The following is a 23637-nucleotide window of genomic DNA, read 5'->3' as shown; positions in this document are numbered from 1 at the left end:
AAAAAAAAATTCAACCCGTAACAATCTCAAATCCACAAACAACAAATGTGCTGAAAAGAAACTTCCCAAACGAAAATTGCCAGGTTCATTGTTATTGTTTCAGGACTGTAACATTGTAACTCTAATTGGCAAAACTGACAACAGAGAAAGGCAAGTAGGTTCTGGGCAGTGAGCTTGTTGGTCAGAATGAAGGGTGCGGCTCCAAGCTGCCCAGCATCACTGCAACGGAGGCGGTAACAGTTCTTTTAGGTAATGAACCAACCGTGAGGCATCCGGGAAGGGGAGATATAACTGTGTCTACACACAACTCTGACATCAGCCGATTTTAACAAGTTTACTAAAACGACAGTCATGGCCTTGACAATACTGAATGCAAAATACTGGTGTACACAGATTTTACAAGAGCCAACTTACAAGGATCAGGTTTAACAGATGGGAGAGGCCTGAGGGAAAAGGCAAGCACACGGATTTTATTGAGAAAAAAAGCTTATATACTGTAGGGTTGCTGAAGTTTAATAAATAAAGGTCAACTTATAATATATAAAAACAATATAAACATTTATATGCTACGTGCATATCGTATAATTTAAAGTAATAATTTATATATGGGGAGAGATGCCAATTTATGTTCTTCCGATTTTTCTCGACAAGGCACACACACAGGATGTGTCTATCCGTATCCACCGCCAGCCGACCAGCTTGTTGTTTTCTGACGTCAGTGCCCGGACGTAGGTTTGGGAGGTTTTGCACTGAGAGTTCCAGTGTTTGTCGTCAATGCCTCTGCAACCGTTCTTGACAGGCCTGGCCTCTTTACATCTCGTCTCATAAAAATATTGTTTGACGGGAGAGTTGCCGGTTTTGATCTCCCCCAGCACCGTGACCTGGTGTCCCCGAATGTCGATGGCCGATGACTTGTCAGTCACCCACAAGCTCTCGCTGTCACACACGGAGTACTCCCCTCGGTGACTCTTGTGTTCCGCGTACCTCTTCCTCCGCGCCGTTCTGTTGGTCGCCACGGGGTTGCCCACGTAATCCTCCATGAGGTACAGGGGAGGGGGCTCCAAGGGGGTGCTGTCACTCAGCAGGACCCGGGGGGAGTTGTAGCGTCTCTGATGCCGCAGCAGTTCGGGGCCCATGGCCGTCATGGGCTGGAATTCCGACTTGGCAGGCTCCCGGGGGGCCTCTGCTTTGGGCAGCGTGCTCTGGTAGTTTTCCTTAACGTCCACCATCTGCTTGGAGAGCTTGTTTTTTAAAATATCTGCCTGGATCAGCTTAATAATCAGGGAATTGAGCGAGTCTTCCGGCAAACTCCTTTGATCCATGCTGTTACCTTGGATGCCACGGAGATAAGCGAGAAATATCACATAAAACAAGATGGACATCACCTTGTTCACCTGTAAGATCTGAAAAGGAAACATAGGTGTTAACAGGAGGTGGTGGCCGCTGGGTCTTTGTCATCCTGAACCAGAGGCTGAGGATCCCTGTGCGGCAAGAGAGACAGCAGGGTACCACCATCCTAGGGGAGCATCAAAACGCCCCTGTACTGGCCAGATACAGAGGCTGTCTATTTCTCTCCCCTTCCCCTGGGAAATACTGCCTTTTACGAGCCCTCCTTTCCCTCCTAGATGTCCAAGTGCCTTCACCACTACAATCTTTCCTCCAGCATCGTGGCTATGTGAGAGGGAAAGAGGTGTGTGTGTGTGTGTGTGTGTGTAAGAGAGAGAGGGCAAGATCATCTTTTTCACAAGGAAACCAAGAACATCACCGGAAGGACTACAGCCTAGAAGAGTCAGGTCTTTCCCGAAGACCCAGGTCGCAAAAAGGCAGGTGTGCTTGACTCCAGGCTTTCAACCTCCATCTCTTTCCTGGACAGATAGCACCTGTCACCTTTGCACCTGACGTCTACCATCTGCAGCCTTCTGCTGTGTGTAGATGGCGTCCTGCCACTTCTTTATTTTATTTACTTATTAAATTTCTTTTCTTGACTGTGCCATGCAGCATGTGGAATCCTAGCTCCCCAGGCAGAGATGGAACCCGTGTCCCCTGCAGTGGAAGCGTGGAGTCTTAACCACTGGACCGCCAGGGACGTCTCCAGCCACTCCTTTAAAGGTCCCTTAAGCCTGAAAAGATCACATCCCTCTCCACCTCGGCAAAATGCGAAGAAATGGAACCTGAAAATTATAAATGCGCACATACATTTTTAATTTAAAAAATATCAGCGGCAGTAGCTTTGCAATTGCCTCAAGAATCATAGCTCTCCTGCCCCCTCCACTGCAGCCCCTGAGATCTCTCAAAGGAACAGATACCCCAAGGCTGGGGGTTGGGCCAGTTGCTTCTATCCATAGCATCAACGATGGCTCGTTCTTGGCCAGCCTGGCAGAGCCGTTCTCTTGCCCTTGTAAATGACCATGTGGGCTGCGACCTGTGCTGTGAGAGGGCCTGAGTGTCAGGTGCTCTGCCGACCTCTCCAATGGACATGCTCACCAAGGTGCCCACCTGATCCCCAGAGACCCTCTTCACAAGACAGCAGGCCCCCCAAAGCACCACCTGTAGAAGATGGAGACACAGCTCAAAGCAATGGGCTACACTTGCCCTGAAGTGCAAGATTCCCTGTTAATTTTTCATGTTTGACTCTTTAAGTTTCCACTATGAAACGTTCCTTTTAATGGTTCTGTTTCTAATTCTGCTGTCTCCTTGTTTCAATGGCGTCTTCATCTATCAACGCTCTCATTCTGTTGCCATAGTAGAGCCTCGACCTGGGGTTTCTGCTGAGTCCTTGGGGAATTAGAGGGCTGGTCCTGACATACCTTCATTGCTGGTCTCTCCCTCACTAGAGCACAGCCCTGATTTTCCGAGGGTTGGCACGGGACGGAGATTTTTCCGGTGAGGAGGGCGGGCTGCACTAATGACCCCTCCTGTGCTCCGTGCTTCCCACCCCTCGCCTCGAGGTGCTCGTTCTGTAATCACCATTGAAGCCACCTTACGGTCCCCAGGCCTTCCTCGTTTCCTCTTTAAAGCTCTAAGCATGGAAAATAAAATCCTTCCCTTGGTTCACCTTTGGTATTTCGAGAAACCCAGGGGGAGAAGAGAAGGGAAATAAACAAATGTGGCACAAGACATAGAAAGTCAGCCCTGCTTACCAAGTACCCGTGTCTGAGCCTGCCCGAGCTAACTCGCTCCCGGGACTCAGAGGCATCCCTTTCCCCACACAGCACTGCTGTCACTTTATTCCAACTTCCTCCTCCTGGCGCCCAGCCTGTCTCTCTGATAAGGGGACCGTCTTCCTTGCATGGGAACTACTCTCTGGACAACTGACTCCTTCAAGGTCAGGGCTGAGAGAAGGATTCTAGCCGTGCTGCCCACCTCTAGAGATTGCCTCCAGGAATTGTATTATCCTGGGAAAAAGGTTCCCACAGGATAACTGATCTCCCCCCCAACGCTGCGTAAGAGTGACATTCCCTTCAATCTTGCAGGCCCAACAAAATCAACCACGAACACAAAAAGTGTGCTGTACATGCAACTAGAATTACACCCCCTTCTCCCTTCCAAAATAGAGTACAGCTGCAATAAAATAATTTGGGATGGAGAGGCTATTGAAAAAGAATTTATGAAACCCCCCAAAAGCCCAGCCACTGTCAACTAAGAATAAGCAGGCTACCTGCTCACAGGGAAATCAATCAAGGGTGGTGAGTGGAGGGAGGTCCCAGGTCCAGTAAGAGTCACACCTAGGTTAGTAAGGTCATTGCAAGGGTGAGTCGGTAGGGAGAACGTTGATAGATTGAGCTGCTATATGGGAGGTGGCCTGTATATGGAACCAAAGGATGGAAGAAGGAGAAGGGTATTTAATCCAAGTCCTTCATTTTATAGATGAGGAAAACCCAAACTGCAGTTTAAAGAAGAGGAGAGGCACACAAGGGCAGAGAGGCACTCCGGGTCCAGCATTCCTTTTCATCACATCATGATCGGGCTCCCACGCCCCATCCTTAAGCCCTGTTCACTGTTCGCTTTACGGCCCATGTGACCCTTCACCTTGCACACTTCAATAGCCTCCTCTCCTGCTGAAATTTTGCTCATTCTTCAGTGCCTGGTTCGGAAGCTAACGTTTCCACGATGCTCCCCCGAGAGCGGCAGCCCGGCCTCCTCTGCATCTCCGTGGCATGCTGGCAGGTGTCACAGCCCTCATGGCATGATGTGGTTTACTCCCTAGACTCTCTCCTCCAAGGCCAGGAGCCCCTTCCTTCCTGTTTGTGTCTGCCTCTCCCCTGAGTCCACACCACAGTGAATACAAAGTGGGTGCAGGGAGTCAGAGATGGACCGAGGGTGGCTGGAATGCCTACCCTCCATGCACAGAACTGGCTTCCTAGTCTGCAGGGCCCAGGGCAAACATTTCTCACAGGCGGGATGGCAGCAGGAGGCGTGACCACGTTTGAGGCAATGCTCGGAGCCCCCAGGTGCCTGCTCCATGGTCCTATGGGACCTCACTTAGAAAACCACAGTCAAAAATAAAATTCTTCTGAATTTCAAGATGGTAACCACAGAGCGTTACACCTTGAGTTTGAGGTCCCCTCTCTGAGCGCCAGACTCTGTGTGATGCCTCGGCTAGCAGGAACTAAGACAGTTCATCCTGGTGAAATTGTTTGAAAGTAAGGGCGGAAAGTTATCATTGGTCAAAAGGGATGTGCAAAGGCCACAGGGTGCTGCGAGGCAGGGTGCAGCGTGCAGGGCCACAGACGGGAGCTGTGACTTTAGTGCAACCCGGCAGGGAGGGCCCGGGGTTGTGGACAATGAGAAAGGCTCCTGAGACCGCCTTCCTTGCTCCCCTGGGCAGGGGGGGATTGGGGGAGAGGTCAGGATCGTCAGAGAGGAAGGCTTCATCACTGATATTGCAAAGAATCGCCAAAGCGCAGTGATCAGATCGTACAAAGCAGACTGACTTGTAGTTGATTTATTATTGCTTTTCAATTCTCTACAGAGAAGTGTAGAGGTTGGACTGTTCCCACCCTCCCATCTGCCTGTGGGAGCCCCAAGGCAAACCCCAGTAACCCCTCGGGTCCCAAGCACGCAAATTCAGCACAGAGGCATCTGGCCAGCACTGCTGGTGGTGCGGTGGGACGAATGAACAAAATGAAGTACATCAAAATTCCCAGGGCTTCCCTGGTGGCGCGGTGGTTGAGAGTCCGCCTGCCGATGCGGGGGACGCGGGTTCGTGCCCCGGTCCGGGAAGATCCCACGTGCCGCAGAGCGGCTGGGCCCGTGAGCCATGGCCGCTGAGCCTGCGCGTCCGGAGCCTGTGCTCCGCAACGGGAGAGGCCACAACAGTGAGAGGCCCGCGTACCGCAGGAAAAAAAAAAAAAAATTCCCAAATGCCCCTTAGCCTGGGTCCTACTCATTTCTGGATCTGGATGGTTGCTTACCATCAAGTCCAAAAACTCGTCATGATACTTTGGGATAAGTCCTGGGAGTAAATCATCTGCGGGCTGGTAAGAGTTTCTAGATATCTGCAAGGCTGCGATAAAACCCAGCAGGCTTCCCGCGGACTCCACTTTGATAATCTGCTTTCAGGTTTTCAGAGCAAGCCCAAGAATGTCGCTAATAAAATTCGCCCAAACGCAGATGTTGACGTTGGAAGGGGCCATAGGGAACCACCTCATTTTTACCACTAAGGGCACTGAGACCCGGAGCAGTGTAAAGCGAGCTGTGAGGTCTGACTGCTACATGACACAGAGAGCGACAGGGGACCCTCGGTGATTAAATGTAACGGAGATCGCATGGCCGGTGCAAAATCAAGGTCATTGTCAGGGGTGAAAAGTGGTATCATTATGAAAGCACTTAGCACCGTGCCTGGCACACTGTGATCCACTGGACAGGTTAGATGAACATGAACCTCAGTTATCTGTGGCAGCAGAAGACACTGCACGCCTGCCCTCCGTGCACACACACCAGGTAGCAGAGGACTAGTTCCCTGGAGTGGGGTGTGGAAGAGGAAAGGCGGTACCAGGAAGGCGCATCAGTGAACGTTTCAATTTCGAGAGACTTCTATGCTCCGTCGCTGGTGGTGACTGCAGTTTATAGAGACCCCCGTTTAAGCAACGACCCTACTGAGTTAGCATTGTCTGAATGGCTCCTCCCGCACGACCAGGCCACGTCTTTCTCATCCCCCCATCTCTGACGTCCGGCACAGGGCTGCGCTGCTGTCGAGCCTCCAGGTCCGTGTACTGAATGAGCGAGACCTACCGAGACTCAGCTTCCTGGCCTCGGATTCTGTCTGGGTTTCTGCCAAGCCTGGTTTGGAAGCCAATCAACTCTGCCTCTTCTCCCAAAGAAAATACAGGCCTGGCTCTGAAGCAGGCCAGGGTCCCCAGGCTCTTCTCGGCTATAATTGGAAAAAGACCTGTTAAAGACCTCCGTTGGACCCCGTCCTGCACTCTCCCCAGTGCCCGCTTTCCCCGCTCAGAGTTGTCCAAGATCCTGACCAGCTTGCAGATGCTACTTTGCTCGCTTAGAAATGCTTTCCCACATATGGTGCTTTCCCAGTCCCTGGAGCAACATTCCTACAAGGTTTCACCATCCCTCAAAATACTCAAAAGAGAGCAATTTCTGATTCCTCCTTTTTGGCTCCGTGTACAACCCACACAGAGGGTTTGGGGTCTGGGAGGAACAGCTGAAATGGAAGAGAAGCCGGTGAGGACGGTGGTACAGGGTCTGAGGCCACAGCGACCAGGGTCTGTCCTGCCGCACGCGGGAGACGGGGGCTGTCACCGCTGAGCTCCACAAGTCACCTCTCTAGGACTAGCTCCCTGGCACGTGCGAGCCACCGCCTGGCCACGAACCCCCAGCCCTGCTTGTTGCACGTGTCCCGAGTGAATTTTGTAGCCTGGGCAGAGCGGGGTCACCAAGCACAAAAATGTTCTTGCCGGGAAATGACTTACATTGCGTCTTTCACCTTGGTAACAACACCTCGAAGGTAGGTAGTTACATTTCCCATTTCAGATGAGGAAACCAAGGCATGGGGAGGTTTAATAATTAGCTAACAAGCAGCAGAGCCCAGACTGGATGGCCGTCTGCCTCTGGAGCAGATGCCCTGTGCTGTCTCTCTGTCCCGGCTCTCACACAGTCCAGAGGAAACTCAGGTTCTAAGCCTGGAGCCGGGACAGCTGAAGCCGGCAGGCTGAGCGTCCCCCCAGGAAGCCTCTAGGCACCTCTCAGCAGTTTCCAGGGGCTTGAGGCCACCACTCCTGTTTCCTCCTCTCAGATCCCCCATGAAAGGAAACACAATTCCGTTTCCTCCCGTCCTTCCTGGGCCTGATGCCCTCCAAGGTCAGGCCCCTGCAGGTGCCCGTCCCACACGTTGCTTCATACAGAGCACAGAATGTACCACCTCAGACCCTGGGTTTGGCCCCGGCGCTGGAGAATGGGGTGAATAGCACAGAGGGCGTAAAGGCTCTGTTCTAGCTTTCCTAGGGGAGGAGGTGTGAGAGCAAAGGTGGAAGCACTTTTTAATTTGCCAAGTGTTGAATATGCAGATTCTAGAGATTTCATTATGTCCAGGGCAGCCACATCCGCCGGGGGCAAGTGCACACGAGGACACTGGCCAGTTGTAGCCATAAGGACCTAATTCTTTGGAGAATTTCTGCAGCGATGACCTGGTCTCTGATGAATGCTAAGAGGTCCAAAGACCACATCCTGCCAGGTAACCCTAATATCTTGTTCAGGGAATGGAAAGAGTGAGAGGTGGGGACGCAAAAGAGTTAAAGCAGAATGACCAAAAGGAGAGGAATGTGGTGGAAACGTTAAACCAAGGCCATATAAAAGGACTGGCCAGGCTTGTTCTCCTGTCTTAATTGCAAAATTAATTCAAACTGGCTTTGTTCTGAATATGGGTCCTGAGGCCTCAGAATGAGTCCGTTGGGGCCACATGAAGATGTTCTGACCCCTGACAAGGCTGGGGGCTGGGAGAGACAGGTCCCGGTGGAGCCGCCGCTGGGGACTGCTCTGGTTTTGGTTAATCTCTTTAATAATGATCCGGAAGCAGGAGAGAGGAAAAAGTGGCAGGTTAATTGAAATGCACAGATGACACTTGAAGGGAAGGCGCTACAAACACCGATGAGGACAAACCAATTACTCCCCAGCCCCCGTGTGGGCGGGCAGCCTGGAAGAAGCAGGGTGAGATTAGACTGGAAACACGTAGCTTAACTCACTGGTGGATCCAAAACCAACAAGGGAGGGAAACGCTTGTGAAAGGATGGAGGGAAGGAGCGACTTGGGGTGTCTGGAAGGAGTGGATTAGAAATGAACTCACCAGAACTGGGCTGTGTGGGTGTTCGTGGCGCCCTTCCCCCGACGGCCCTGCATGCATCCCTCAAACACACCTCACTCACTCTCATTGCACCTCTGAGGGTGGCCACTCTTCCCTGTCTTAGGCAGAACAAGAACACGTACATTGAGCTTTAGAGAGGGTAAGAAACTGAGCCGCGATCAGAGAACTAGTCAACGACTGTCATCAAAGATGCCGGCGAGCATGGTCTCAATTTCCCCCCAACCAAAAAGCGTCACCTCTCTGCTGTACTTGGTGAGACCTCATCTGAGCCCCCTGATCCCTGGGCAGGTCTGCATCACATAGAGTCCATACAGGTGACAGCAGAGGCAGGGGGATGGATTCCTTCCCTGTTCTCTGAAAGCCCCTCATTCTGCATAGTTCCTCTCAGTGAAACTTACTTAACTCAGGGTTCTGAAACCGACTGACACAGACCGCTTGGCCCAAGATCTGAAATAGGACAAGGTCCTCGGTTTGCAGGGGATGCTGGCTTCCCGGTGGAAACAAGACAACCTATCCACAAGGAAGGTGTGTTCTAGGATGAAACAAAATGACATAGAGACCTCAGAAGGGTGACTCACCTCCCTCAGAAAGGAGCTGCTGAAACTGGTTCCTCTTGGAGGTCAGAAAATGAAGACAAGAGACCCCTGAAATGACAAGGAGCCGGTCTCCCCAAAGCAAGCTAAACACCCTGAGCTGGAAGGAAAAAGCTGGGAGTTTCTTCTTCACAGCTGTTGGAAGAGGAATTTTACACTGTTCAAAGCACCCACTCATCGGGCCCTAAGGTAGTGAGAGACAGAAGGTACGGCACATGTCAAAACTATGTGCACCACAGCTCCGAGAAGAAGGTAGCGCAGTTATTCCCCGGGCCAGGGAACCCTCTGGCTTGGCCCCATCTTGGCAGAGAGATCTGAAAGGAGCTTGGTATGCCGACACAAGCCCCAGGAAACCCAGATTTACTTTATCCTTTACATACTATCAACTCTCATTTCATGGCCAGAGGGTAGACAAGGAAGGATCTGCAGAGAGAATCTGAGTCAATCCAGCTACTGGCCATAACTGTGTTTATCTAGTAAATTCCGTTTTCTTTGTTCTGGGCACAGATGCTCATTCACCACTGTGCTTGAAGATGTACATGTGTGGGTTTGTGGTGGGCTTGTGTGTGCGTGCGTGCACGCACACACACACCTCACACACACTGTAGCCTCCCAAAATGAGGATGGGTTACGGTCGAGTTATTTCCAAATTATTATATCATTTAATATTCTGAGACGTCTTGATTTTGGTTTCATTTTCTGCATCTGGATTAACTCCATTTTTCCAAGTGTGGAAACACACAAGGGAAGGCTGCTTCCATTACACAGACAGTTGCGGGTATGGCTGGCGTTCAACTCTTAGTGTCAGAGAATAACCTCCCCAAGCAAATGAAACTTCTTGTCCTAGATGTGGTCCTAGTGTTTGATGGGTTGATGGGTTGATGGGTTTGATGGGTTGATGGGTCAAGCATATATATTACCCGTAAAGTGCTACCCAGCTGTAAGCTAACTGTATCAGAAGGCTGCTGACCTTCCATCTTTAATAATTATAATAAATAATGATAAGGACGATCAATTATCTACTTTGTCCACCCAGCCAAGGATGGCTCTCAAAATGGCAGAATAAGGAAGCTGGCTTTGTCTTGAGAGCTGGGAGCGAAGGGAAATCCCAAATCAGGACTCCCATTCACTCTCCAGATGCCTTTTCCAAACCAAGACCACAGCTGGCTTGGCAACGCCCAGACCTGGGACTGCACCTCCAGGGCAGCGGCAGCGAGGCCGGGGTCAACCCAAACCACTCTGGTTTGGCCCCACGAGGACTTGGCCACAGTGAGTGTGGTCAGATGGCAGCCTTTCTCCTCCAGGCTTGGCGATGGGGCCTGTGTCTCCCGCTCACACTTCCCCCAGCCCACAGCCAGCCTCCTTCCACGAGGATGAGGGACTAGCAGATGGTCCATGGCTGCCTTTGGTCTGGACACCCTCTCCAGGAAACCATGCTGTCTGGGGACTCGGAGGGCCAAAGCTTCCTTCCACGGCTCACCCAGCCACCGTCCTTCACCTGAATCCCCTGCCACACCGGGAAAGCAAGGCAGGAGAGACATCTGCATGGGAGATTTCCTGAGCCTCTTTGCGCCCCCTTGCAAAGGGAGCCTGGAATGGACACACAGGAAGAAAATCCATCTTCCACCCGAACCCAGGTGTGTGGAAGACACTTCGTAAACATTATGATCCCATCCCAAACCATCTACCGACTCTCGCTCTGGGCAGCTGGGCAAGACGAGAAACCAACCCAGAGTTTGTCCTCTGAATTTTGGCACCAACACTGTGGACCCAAAGCTGTCACTCATCACAGACACAGTCATCCTAACCGCTTGTAATAACAGCGAGTATTTACTGAGCCGCACCATATGCTGAGGCCTTCTCCAGACTTTCCATGGATTGTCTCAATTAACCTTCATGGATGCGATTATCGTGCCCACTTGTCAGCTCAGGAAACTGAGGCTCAGAGGGATTAAGTTCTTTTGTCCGAGCTCACGCATCATTTGAGAGGTGGAGCCAGGATGCAGACCCCTGTGTGGCCCCCAGGCTGTACTTTTAGCCAGTACTGCAGACCACCTCCCAACTCGTTCCAGAGAGCTGAAGGCACCTCTCACTTGCTTACAGGGAGCGAGGCACCAAGCCCCACATTGATACGTTAATGCTTCTTTCCTTGTTCTGAGAAAGAGATCTCCAAGACAGGTGCTCTGAAGTGCAAAGGGAACATTTCACCGTCCAAGGCTGGGCATCGCCAAGTCACAGTGGCTGAGAAGCATATCTATGCAACACGGGGCTGACGGGCTCACTTATCTATGCCTTAGTTTCCCCAAATGTCACACATTCCTTTCCTCTGTCCCTTATTGGATGGTAAAGAAGACCAAGAACCCAGGGATCCTTTTTGAAATTTGTTGGAATTTTGAAGGCGAGACAGATTTCTGATTCTTTGGTTTTCATAGATTTTTAGCGTATTGACAAGGAGAAATAAAATAATGTGGACTCTCGGCACGTCTCCCTCTTTGATTTATGAATGAAAAGCATCTCTGCCACTGATCAGTTTTGCGGCTACGGGAGAGTCGCTGCTCATCCTGGGGTCTCAATTCCTAACGGGCTTTCTCCATAGGGCTGATGCTGGTATTTTGGGCAGGAGAGTTAGTTCTTCATTATTCAGTTTTGTCTCCCACACATGAAGCTCTGCCCCCAACCTACTAAATGTCAATCATGTCCCCAGTCATGGTGACGACCAAAAAAAGGCACTCACACTTTTCCAAATACCATCTGGGGAGCCCTTATCCCTCCTGGTTAAGAATCACATAACATAATGCTGGTGGACTAAAGTGGTTCTCAGCCGTTTTTGACCCTTTTTAGAATGTGATAAAAACTAAAGAAAGTTTCCCCTAAAAAAACGCATGTGCACATATCGGAAACAGTTTGCAAAAAAATTCGAGGCAGTTCACCAGCTCCCCAAAGCCTCACCCAGAGACCCATAGATCCTCGGTGAAGAACTCTTGAACTAAACAGTTTTTCACAGCTTCTTCCCAGCTTTAATATCCTGTGCTTCTATGACCCTCTGCTAACCCTGGGCCATTTCTTCACCAGACAGATGATCCTCAATACTGGTCTCGTTTTCTGGTCCTTCCTACTTTTCTGTGTCCTATTTTTTTTTTTTTTTTTTCGGTACGCGGGCCTCTCACCACCGTGGCCTCTCCCGCTGCGGAGCACAGGCTCCGGACGCGCAGGCTCAGCGGCCATGGCTCACGGGCCCAGCCGCTCCGCGGCATGTGGGATCTTCCCGGACCGGGGCACGAACCCGTGTCCCCTGCATCGGCAGGCGGACTCTCAACCACTGCGCCACCAGCGAAGCCCTTCCGTGTCCTTTTGAAGCTACAGAGCCAGGCACTGACATCCTCATCACCTAGAATTCTCAGACAATGGGAAGGTTACAGCAGGAAAGCGACCTCTGCCTCAAATGCAACAATTAATTAACGAAACAGCCAGAACCAGAAGCCGGCTCTCCAGAGGCGCAGAGCTGTGCTGCCCATCTGGAACCAACGCAGAGCCATAAATATAAGGACACCCAGAGGGAAACCTGCCCACAAGGTTGCAGAAGGGCTTCTCCGGGAGGTGCAGCGGAATCAGGACCAGCACGGCATGTGGAACGCTACGCTGTGAGAGGGCTGGAGCCCTCGCAGCCTGACTCGGCTCAAACGGTAGCCCATGAGGCAGAACCCTTCCCTTCCTTTTACAAACATTTGTGTGGCGTCAGCACCATTGTCTAGTGACATCCGCACTCCTCAGGAGCTTTGGAATGTCATGCCTTTTCTTTTCCATCTCTGGTCCTGCCACCACGCTGGATGACTTCACCTCCAACCTGATGGCTTTTCCATCCCTTTGGTTTCCCTTTCCCCAGCGTACTCAAGACCAATGCTCTCCCTTGTCTTTGAAAACCTTGCCGTTTCTGAAGAGCTTCTCTGCGTTCCAGCCGACTGGCGTGATGAGTGTGGGCGTGGCTACACACTGTCTCAGGAGGAGAAGCTGGAGGAGGGAGGGGTGCAGGACAGTCACAGAACATGGCCCAGGGGGACACCCCGGAAGCCTGAGAGAGGAGGCTTAAGCACCAGTAGAGGCTCTCTTTTATATCAGAGGGCAAAAGTGCGTAAGTTCATTGCTCTGGAAGAGACTGTAGCCAGAAGATACACTGGGATCAGATACTGTGCGCAAGCAGGTTGCTAGTTTAAAACATGCTGATTTCTGACACTCCTCCCACCTAGTGGTGGGTCCATGTGCCCTTCTCTTGTAGGTGGGTGGCCTGTGCCCATTTTGATCAATGCAGTATAGAGGAAGTAACATTATGTGACTTCCAAGGCTAGGCTGTAAGTGGCCGTGTGGCTTCTGCCTGTTCTTGGGGCCCCGAGCTGCCATGGGAGGCACTGACATTCAAGGCCACCATGTTGGAGACCCCCCTCACCATGGCCTTCCAGCCAGTGCTGCCAAGGCACTCGTCTTGCGGGTGAACGGGGCTGGGTGACCCATGCCAGCCCGTCAGTCAACCGAAAACCACCAAGGACCTCTGTCAAGGCCACCTGACCAACCCAGCTCGACTCGATTCCCTGAGCCACAGCGTCATGAGAAATGAGAAAACAGTGTTTCTTTTTTTTACGCCACCAAGTTTGGGGGAGTTTGTTACACAGTGAAAGATGGACAAACACCCAGAGCTGGAAAAAGTACAGAGGGTGAGAGGGGTCACCTTTCAGTGCCAGTGATGACATCTCACTAAGTTTGCTCAAAGAGTCTGGGTACATTCCCGAAGGATGGTCTAAAATGGACCTCGGGAACCACGAAGAATAGGACCGTCCCCACGGAAGAGGCGAGCCGCCAGGCACCTGAGGCCCTGCAGCCGAGGGTCTGACTACAAAGGGGCGACACAGAGCCACCTCTGCTCCTGGGGACTTCAGGGCAAGTGATTGTGGGGGGCTGAGGAGCAGGAGGGAGGGAGGGAGACACAGAGAGAAAGAGAGGACAGAGGGAGGAAGGCAGACAAGGCTTTCTTTTTTTTTTTTGCGGTACGCGGGCCTCCCACTGTTGTGGCCTCTCCCGTTGCGGAGCACAGGCTCCGGACGCGCAGGCTCAGCGGCCATGGCTCATGGGCCCAGCTGCTCCACGGCACGTGGGATCTTCCCGGACTGGGGCACGAACCCGCGTCCCCTAGCGTCGGCAGGCGGACTCTCAACCACTGCGCCACCAGGGAAGCCCTGACAAGGCTTTCTTGAACAGGGTTTCAGCTGAGTCCAAGGCCCCTGCATGGTGGCTTTTGGAAAAATGGCTAGGGAAAAACGGGGGAGGAGAGACTGTCCCCCAAAACCACCACGACTGCCGCCCAGAGGGTGTCTGCATCTAGATCCACCCGTGTTAGGAGCCACTCCACCGCGCCAGCAGCCAGAGCTGGCTAACCCCACCCCAGCTGACATTTTCTTCCTAGCAGCCAGGGACACGGACACAAGAACGAGGGTATGAGCACTCAGGGCCATAGAGGGCTTCCTGGTGGTGACACAGAATAGGCCACACCCCTGCGGCCACTGGGACCTTGTTGCAGAGTGGGCGGGGCAGTGCCTACAGCTCTCTGCCATCCGAGCAGAGCAGAAGGAGGAGGAATTCCAACCTGGACACGAGCTGCTGGGAAACAGGCCAGCAGAGTGTGTGAGTGTGAGGATATCTGTGAGTGTGCCTGTGTGTGTCCGTGTGAGTATGTGTGTACGTGTGCATGTATGTCTGTGTCTGAGTGTGTGTGTGTGAGTGCATAACGTGTTTATTTGTGTGTGTGGTGTGTGTGTGAATATCTGTGAATGTGCCTGTGTGTGAATGTGTACGTCTGTGTGTGAATGAGTATATTTCTGTGTCTGTGTGTGTATGTATGTCTGTGTGTGCAAGTGTATATAGCTGTGTCTGTGTGTATATGTATGTGTGTGACTGTGTGTGTCTGTGTGTATGTCTGGGTCTGTATGTCTGTGTCTGAGTGTGTGTCTATGTGTGTGTTCATGTTTATCTGTGTGTGTGTGTCTGTATGTGTGTATGTCTGAGAGTGTGTGTGTCTGTCTGAGTGCGTCTTAGTGTGTGTGTCTGTGTGTGTGTCTATGTGTATCTGTGTGTGTGTGTCTGAGTGTGTGTGTGTATGTCTGTGTGTCTGCGTCTTAGTGTGTGTGTCTGTGCGTTTATCTATGTGTATCTGTGTGTGTCTGTATGTGAGTGTGTATGTCTGAGTGTGCGTGTATGTCTGAGTGTGTGTGTGTATGTCTGTGTGTCTGCATCTTAGTGTGTGTGTCTGTGCGTGTGTCCATGTTTACCTGTGTGTGTGTGTGTCTGTGTGTGATTGTGTATGTCTGAGTGTGTGTGTATGTCTGTGTGTCTGCGTCTTAGTGTGTGTGTCTGTGCGTGTGTCCATGTTTATCTGTGTGTGTGTGTCTGTATGTGAGTGTGTATGTCTGAGTGTGTGTCTGCGTCTTAGTGTGTGTGTCTGTGCGTTTATCTATGTGTATCTGTGTGTGTGTCTGTATGTGAGTGTGTATGTCTGAGTGTGCGTGTATGTCTGAGTGTGTGTGTGTATGTCTGTGTGTCTGCATCTTAGTGTGTGTGTCTGTGCGTGTGTCCATGTTTACCTGTGTGTGTGTGTGTCTGTATGTGATTGTGTATGTCTGAGTGTGTGTGTATGTCTGTGTGTCTGCGTCTTAGTGTGTGTGTCTGTGCGTGTGTCCATGTTTATCTGTGTGTGTGTGTCTGTATGTGAGTGTGTATGTCTGAGTGTGTGTCTGCGTCTTAGTGTGTGTGTCTGTGCGTTTATCTATGTGTATCTGTGTGTGTGTCTGTATGTGAGTGTGTATGTCTGAGTGTGCGTGTATGTCTGAGTGTGTGTGTGTATGTCTGTGTGTCTGCATCTTAGTGTGTGTGTCTGTGCGTGTGTCCATGTTTACCTGTGTGTGTGTGTGTCTGTATGTGATTGTGTATGTCTGAGTGTGTGTGTGTATGTCTGTGTGTCTGCGTCTTAGTGTGTGTGTCTGTGCGTGTGTCCATGTTTATCTGTGTGTGTGTGTCTGTATGTGAGTGCGTATGTCTGAGTGTGTGTCTGCGTCTTAGTGTGTGTGTCTGTGCGTGTGTCCATGTGTATCTGTGTGTGTGTATCTGTGTGCACGTGTGTGCAGTGTGTTGGGAGAGGGATGCCAAGGAGGGGAGACAGCCCTAGGGTTGGAGGAACACAGGCTGGGTGCGCCTTGCAGCTTTCCCAGTCAGTCTCCACGGGACCTCGGACAAGCCTTGTTTCTACCTCCCAGGCATCAGTTTGCTCTTCTACAAAGTGAGGGAATCCGGGTAAATCATCCTAAGATCTTCGCAGTGTCTGCAGTCTGCCTACCCACAGAGGGGCAGAGACAAGGCTCTGGGCTCCCTGTTCTCTCTCTCTGGTCCCCAGGGACAAGGGGGGTGGGGTGGGAGACGGCTCTGGGGTCCTGCTGACCCCGCTCCCACCCCCCGCCAGCTCTGCCCATGTAAGGAGGGAGGCACATGCCCCAGTGGCCCTCTCGGGTCCCCAGGAATTGGAAACATGTAAGGACAGGCTGGGGAGAAGCCCGGGAGATAGAAAAACTCTGGGTCAAGTTTGCATTTCTCATTATTCCTCCAACCCTTCTCAAATTCCTTTTGTTTAGAAACCTCCTTGGGTTTCTGAAGGCTGTCCCCTCCCCCATCCCACCCCTGGAAAAGTCTAGGAGCTCCTCCAGCCTGTAACCCTTCCGGATAACATGTTCCATATGTCGGTCACTCTCTGCATGAGATGTGAGCACTCCTTTTCCTGGTCACCTCCTCTGTGGTCTCCCCACAAGCCTCTCCCTAGAACAAGAGGTAGCGAGGGTTTCCAGCAGGTCGGAGCCCGCTGAACCTGGGGATTCCTGCAGCTTTGCCTCCAAGTGCCTGGAGGGGGCCTGCCTTGGCCCCAGCCTGCCCACCACCGCTGACAGCTGCACCAGACCCTCCTTTAAGCTCTGGGGCCAACTGAGCAGCGCTGACCCAGCTTGCCACGTTACTTGGTGAGAGCGCGCTTCTGCAGCGAAGCACACAGCCCTCTATTGTTTTCCTTTCCCACCCAGCTCCCCCTCTCCCGTGGCTACCCACCGTGGTAAATAAAAGCTGAGGATTTTTCCAACACAACTTCCAATGCTTTTTGGGGGGGATGTGAGCACACCTTCCATACCTCCTCCCCTGACCTCTACCCCACACCCCCCGGCCCCTCTGATGCATCTTTTGGTGATTGAGTTTGACTCTTGAAAAATGCAATGCATGGCTTCACACTAGTTCTGGTGGATTTCCCAAAAGACAGAAGAAGGTGGGTCTTCACCCCTCTGGAGGGGTTGAGTTGGAAAGGCTGAAGATGACCTCAAATAAGCACCAGGGAGCCTGAGAACCGTGTGGAGCTCCTCTTCCTCAAAAGCACAATTGTACTTAAAGGCTCCAGGCCCCCATGGGTGTCCTGGAGAGCAAGCAGAGGCTACCTTGAGACAGGCAGTGAGGCAACCCTTTAATCTAACAAACACAGCCAGGAGAAGTGGGCAAAGCGTCCAACAAGAGGCTCGAAGCTTTCACAGACACAGGGCGCGGGCAGAAAACATCTGGGGACATGGCAGAACCCCCTGATCTCTTAAAGGAAGGAAGGATGCTACACTAAGCACCTACTATATGCCAAGGACTGCCACTTAAAACTTGCATCCTACTGTCTTTAGCTTTTTGAGTGGACATGAAGTTAGGAAAATTATAAAGAGAGGGTATTGCTATTTTAAAGCTGAGGAACTTAGGGCATAGCGTAAGTGGGTGATGGGCTCAAAGCTGTCACAGCCAGAACCAGAACCGTGCTTCCTGACTCCTGATCCAGCACTCTTCCTAAAAGATAACCTTTCTATTCTCAAAGCCCTGAAGGGCTTCCCTGGTGGCGCGGAGCGGCTGGGCCCGTGAGCCATGGCCGCTGAGCCTGCGCGTCCGGAGCCTGTGCTCCGCAGCGGGAGGGGCCACAACAGTGAGAGGCCCGCGTACCGCAAAAAAAAAAAAAAGCCCTGAAGAATCCAGAGGACAGACCATATGCCTGGGACTGCCCAGGACGTACAGATCCCCCAGCTCTCTGTGAATTTGGGGAGCGTCCCTACAGCTACAAAATGCAGACGGCACTTTTCTCCAGGCCCACTGCCTCTCTGATGCGCCAATGTATACGAAGTGGATCATTTCCAAAGGTGGGCCACCTCTGGCTGTGCAGGGAGCCGGGTGGGGCCCGTCCTTGGCTCAGGTTCTGCACCTGCTTCTTTCTAAGCCTCCCCCAGTCGCCCCTCCCCCATTCCTGGCTCTATTTCGTCTGAAGATTTATTGTATATTCTGCAGATCAAACAACCGGTTAAGCAAAAGCCTGTGTTAAAAACAATCTTTCTCAACAATACCTGTTTTAAGAAAACGACAACAATCGCGAAGGAAAATGTGTTTGATGATGGGCATGAGACTAATGAGACAACTGAGCTAATATAATTGGGGGATCTCACTTCAGAAGCTCCAATTACGCATGAAGGGCTTTGGCAAGGAACCCTGCAATTTGGTGCTAATGAATGCATTAACGTAGAGGGTAAGTTGGAACCCAAGAATGTGCAGGAATGTGTCCTGACACTGTGCTGCTGGGCACGCAGTAGGAGGGCCACCGAGGACCGGATGAGCTGAAGTGGAAAAGGGTTGGAGACCTTAGGACAGGTCATCATTTCTAACCAACAGACCAGCTCTTCTGCCTCTGGACCAATTTGCAGAGTTTGAGCCGTCTACTTTAGGGAGATCTATTTTGGTTTACTAGAAAGAAGGCTCTGGTGAGTTTCCAGGCATGCCGTCGAAATGGCCTGGTTCACTGGATTGAATAGAGAGGATTGCAAAACAGTTCTTTCCAGACCTGAGGCTCTGTGATTCTATGTAAAGGCAAAACGCTCCACCATGGGGACGTTGATGGGGCCATAGCGATGTGTGGGAACAGTCAATGACCTCCACCCTGAAGTGGATGAGTCACATGGTGGAGAGGAGGGGATGGCTGCAGACTGTAGTCAAACTGAAGGGTCTGGAAATACACTGGCATTGATTCAGAATGTGGAACTTTTGATCCTATAACATTTTATGTTTTAATTCCCCTTGGTGATGTTAATAACGCAGTTGGCTAGTGCCACACTGACAGAATTTATGAAGCAAAACTCATCCAAGAACAGGAAGGAATGACCTCAGTTTATGCCCTACTTATGCCTCTGAAAACGTTGAGTGCAAATCACATTTCTGTGAATTGATTTGTGTTTTAAAGATACTAGGAGGGTTTGCAACAAAAAATCTTACTGGGAATTCCTATGGAAAGCAGTAAATAACCACTCTTCCATTAAAATATATATATATCAGACTAGTTTTAGCTTAAAGCAAAGTACATCTTTAAATGTAGAGCAGCTATGCTGTGAATGTATCACAATTCCACAATGAACACATGTGCTTTGACGTTAAATTCTTCACCAAGAGAATAAGACTTAATCCTTTGATGAGCTCTTCAACTATCTGGTGCCCTGTTAACATGCGTTATTCCTTATGGCTTATTCTTCAGGAAACTAGGAACTGGGAAGAAGGAAAGAGGCAGGAGAATTTTCTGCTGGAAGTTCCCATTTTTTCCACTCCCGTGTCCTAAACAATGTCAACCTAAGTGCCCATAAAAATGACACGTCTGTCTTCTTCTCAAAGATGCCAATAAGGAAAGGAACGGAAGGAAGAGAAAGCAAGCAGAAATCAAGCATTCTGTACGTAGCGAAGGCTCAAGAATAATGATGATATCAATCATGATGATAGCATTTGCTCCTGCCTGGAACTTCGCTAAGATTTAACTCTGCAACAACCCTCTGAGGCAGGTCCCACAGTCGACAGTCACTTATCTGAAACCCTGTGTATTACTGTACATTACCTAGCACTCTGCACGGGTCTGGAGCAGCTCCCGTGATTACACAAGGTAATATTTCTATTGCAAAATTATAAATACTCACTTAAGAGAGATAAAGATTATGCCAATGCAGGTCATATTTTGCGGCCAAATAAATCTGCTGAAACTTTAAGAAGGGACTCTGGGTTTTCAGAGCTTTGTGGGTTTTGGAATTGTACAGAAGAGACTGCGGGAGTGCGTTATTCTCTCTACTTCGTAAATAAAGAAAGAGGGCACCAGAGAAAACAACTCACCTCAGATCACACCACTGCTATACTAGAGCTGGGGTTCAAACCCAGGTGTGTCTGACACCAAAACTCATTTCTCAAACACCATGCTATCTGGGTGATGCTGCCCATCTAAGAGATCAAGAGAATACGGATTAACTCGTGGTTGCATACACCCTTTTTATGTTTAAAGAATTTTAAATAAATTTCTCTAGAGATTCTTCTTCCGTGTTATAAAAGTAATAAGAGCATATTGGAGAGCATTCTAAAAATACAAAAATACATAAAGAAATCTATCAACTCCCACAGTACCCAGCCTTTTCTAAACACGTGCAAAGTTTTTCTATGCATTACAAAGTTGAGATTGTTGCATACACATCCTTCTTCGACTGACTTACTTAATCTTATAATCTAAGCATCCTCCCATCATATTAAAATTGTGCATAAACAAAGTTTTGATGGCTACATAATTAATATTCCATCCCAGAAAGTGCTGCAATTTACTGGATTACACCCCCTTTGTAGGAAATGTATTATTTCCAATTCTCCATTCTCATAAATAATGCTGCAATAGACATCTTCCTGTGCAGAGGAGACTGTAGGTCTGAGTTGTTCCCACAGTCCTTTGCTTCAGCCCTTCTTCTACCCCACCCACCCCCGCCCTGGTCACAGCTGCCCTGCACCTCCCCAGCCTCAGGTCAATCAAGCACCCATTTCTCTGGCTGATACTCGGGCTGTGGAGACGGGGAAGGGCGGCATTGGCACTGTTTGGTGCCAAGCAAATTTATGTTCTCGAGTTTGTCTCAGCCCTTGCTGCAGATCAATTTTTTGCTATTCTTCCTATGTCAGGTCTTTCTTCTGTTCCTCACAACAGCTCTCTCAAAACCACATTCATCTCCTGAAGTCTCAGAGCACAGAAAGCTTGCTTCCTACTTCAGAGAAAAAAAAAAAGAGAGGGTCCCCCAGGTAAGAACTCCTCACTCTGTACACACATCTCCTTGAACGCACACGGCTGAAGTGGCCAGATGCTTTATCACCCTAACCAGTAAACTTGTGAAAGTGAAAGGGGGTGCTATTGATCATTTGGTTGGGGTAATGGTTACACGGCAGGCCTGCCCTGGATCAACCAGGACTCCACACTCACACTGAGTCCAGCCATAATTTCCTCTGAGTGTCTGGGTTGTCCTGGTCACATTGTCTCTCCAATAGCATCTACAGTGACACGCTGGCCCCACCGCCTCCCATTCACTCAGAAGCCTCCTTCCATCAGGACCTCCATCCCAATCCTGTCTTCAACCTGCCCCTCTCTGCAGGTTTCCTTTCCTCAGTAGACACAGGCAGAACTCAGAGATTGCTTGCCCTGCGGGTCCAGTTCCAGACCACTTGCAATAATGCAAATACCATGATAAAGCAAGTCACATGATTCCTTTGCCTTCCCAGTACATATAAAATCTATGTGTACGCTATACTGTAGCCCATGAAATACGCAGTAGCATGGTGTCTAAAAAACATGTACATGCTTTAGTTAGAAAATACCTTCTTGCTAAAAAATGCTAAGCATCATCTGAGCCTTCAGCAAGTTGTAATCTTTTTGCAATCGTCAAATCAAACATCACTGATTACGGATCTCCATCACAAATAATAATGAGAAAGTTTGAAATACTGCCAGAATTACCCACATGTGACACAGAGACGTGAACAAACGTGGATAGAAAAATGGCACCGATGGACTTGCTCCAGGCCGGGGTGCCGCAAACCTTCAAATGTAAAAAAGGCGATGTCTGGGAAGTGCGATAAAGCGAAGCCCGATAAAACGAGGTGTGCCCGTAATGTTCGCATGTTACCAACCCTAAACGAGGAAAAGAAAATAGCGCTCCCCTAAGGACGACTAGCTGGCCCCAGTCCAGCTTCGTATAAAAGCACCTGCACTGGTTACTTCCCCTTCCTCCACCCCCTCGAAAAGGGCAGAATTCCGTCCATCCATCCTCACCACCAGCACCAGGCCCTCCCGAAGCAACCCTCCCAGAAGAGCCCTGGGTCCCTCATTTGAAAATCAGGTAGATGCCTTGCAGCTCTTCCTTCCTTAGCCTCCTGGCCCGCCTCCCTCAGCTTCTGTGGCTCTCCCACGGTTTTCGTCTAGCCGTTACAAAATGGGATCTTAGCTCCCAGACCAGGGATTGAACCCGTGCCCCCTGCAGTGGAAGCACGGAGTCTTAACCACTGGACCGCCAGGGAAGTCCCATTAAATTCCGGTTGATTCTGCCTCCACTCCTCACGATGAACGCCCCTTTTCCCTACGGCCCGCACTACCTCTCCTGCCGGGATTGCTCCTGGGGACCCTCAGGTGGTCTCTGAGACCCCACTTTCACCCTCTCCCAGACCCCCTCTCATTTCCTCTCCACACGGGAACGGAAGGATCTTCTAAAGTGGAGCCTAGCTGCATCGCTCCCCAGCTGGAGAAATTTCTGTTCTTTTCTAAAACCTTCGAGGTGAAGCCCAAATTCCTCAGCCTGGCATGAGGCCCTTCCCAGTCTGGTCCTGGGTGCGTGTCTCACCAGGAAGGGCTGCAGTTCTGCAAACCCGCCAAGTGCTCTCACCTCTTCAAGGATCTCTGATGACCCCCTTTGCCGGCAGTATCCCTCCCACCCCCGCCCTTTACCTGGTTGATTCCTGTGTGTCCCTCCGACCCTGCTCCTACACCACCTTCCTAAAGACACTGCCTTTCAGCACATTCTTTTATAACCCTCCTCTTCCTTGTCTTTCTCCCGCACCGGACTGTAAGCTCTCCTTCTAAGTCTGATGTCCTGAGTATCTATAATGGTGCCAGGCTCACAGTCGGTGTTCAGTAAAAGATTCCAAGAAACATAGTCAGTGGATCAAAGGGATGGACCTCTTGAGAAGTGTGATCGTTGATGATTTTGTCCTGGAATAATTATTATTAGTTCTCCCTTTCATGCTCACTTGTCTCCAAAGGCCCTTAACATGGACTAATTTCACCCTCTAAAGATACTTATTGAGTCAAGAGCAACAGAGTGGCTAGTACGACTCAGCTGAGGATGCTGTGAGGGTAGTGAGAAGGAGTTCCTGGGCGTCCTGGGAGCTGACGACACGGGTGATCTCTCACACTACCTGTGTGCCAGCCGCCGCAAAGGAAGGATTCGGATGCCGAAGAGGAAAATCAGTTTCATTTCCAGCAGTCCCGGCCCCCTGCCCGGAAGCAGCACTGCAGCCTCTCTTTAGGAAGGAGAGGTGAGCAGGAAGGTACAGAGAAGGGCTCCTGCACCGAGACGGGAAGGGAAGGGACGCAAGTCCGAAGCCCCTCTGGACCTGCGTCTCCTCTCTCACACTCCACCTACAGTTCCGGCAGGATCAGGATTAGATTGGGAATTCCTGGGGCTTGGAGAGAATGCACGAGACTGGAGAACCTGCAAATAAAAACACGTGGGAACCAGCACCCAACAGGACTCATGAAGGTGAGACTAGGGCTGGCCCCAAGTGCCCCTAAGCTGCTGCCACGGAGGC

At 50.7% G+C, this 23637-nt stretch overlaps 1 protein-coding gene across 1 annotated transcript in view; it reads right to left on the bottom strand.

Moving 5' to 3' along the window:
• Nucleotides 1-623: 623 nt before the first annotated feature.
• The window catches only part of NTF3 (neurotrophin 3), a gene marked incomplete at both ends in the record, with an annotated part of 66899 nt that continues 43885 nt past the window's right edge, over nucleotides 624-23637 (bottom strand). The window contains one exon of the mRNA XM_082849937.1: nucleotides 624-1403. Within this exon, the coding sequence (XP_082706063.1) occupies nucleotides 624-1403 (780 nt within the window). The remainder of the gene's footprint in view (nucleotides 1404-23637) is intronic.

This window comes from Leucopleurus acutus (assembly GCF_964270905.1).
Source record: "Leucopleurus acutus genome assembly, chromosome: 11".
In the NCBI taxonomy this organism is placed as follows: Eukaryota; Metazoa; Chordata; class Mammalia; order Artiodactyla; family Delphinidae; genus Leucopleurus; species Leucopleurus acutus.
Note: the sequence above shows the minus strand (reverse complement) of the source record. Positions and strands in the feature narration are given on the sequence as shown.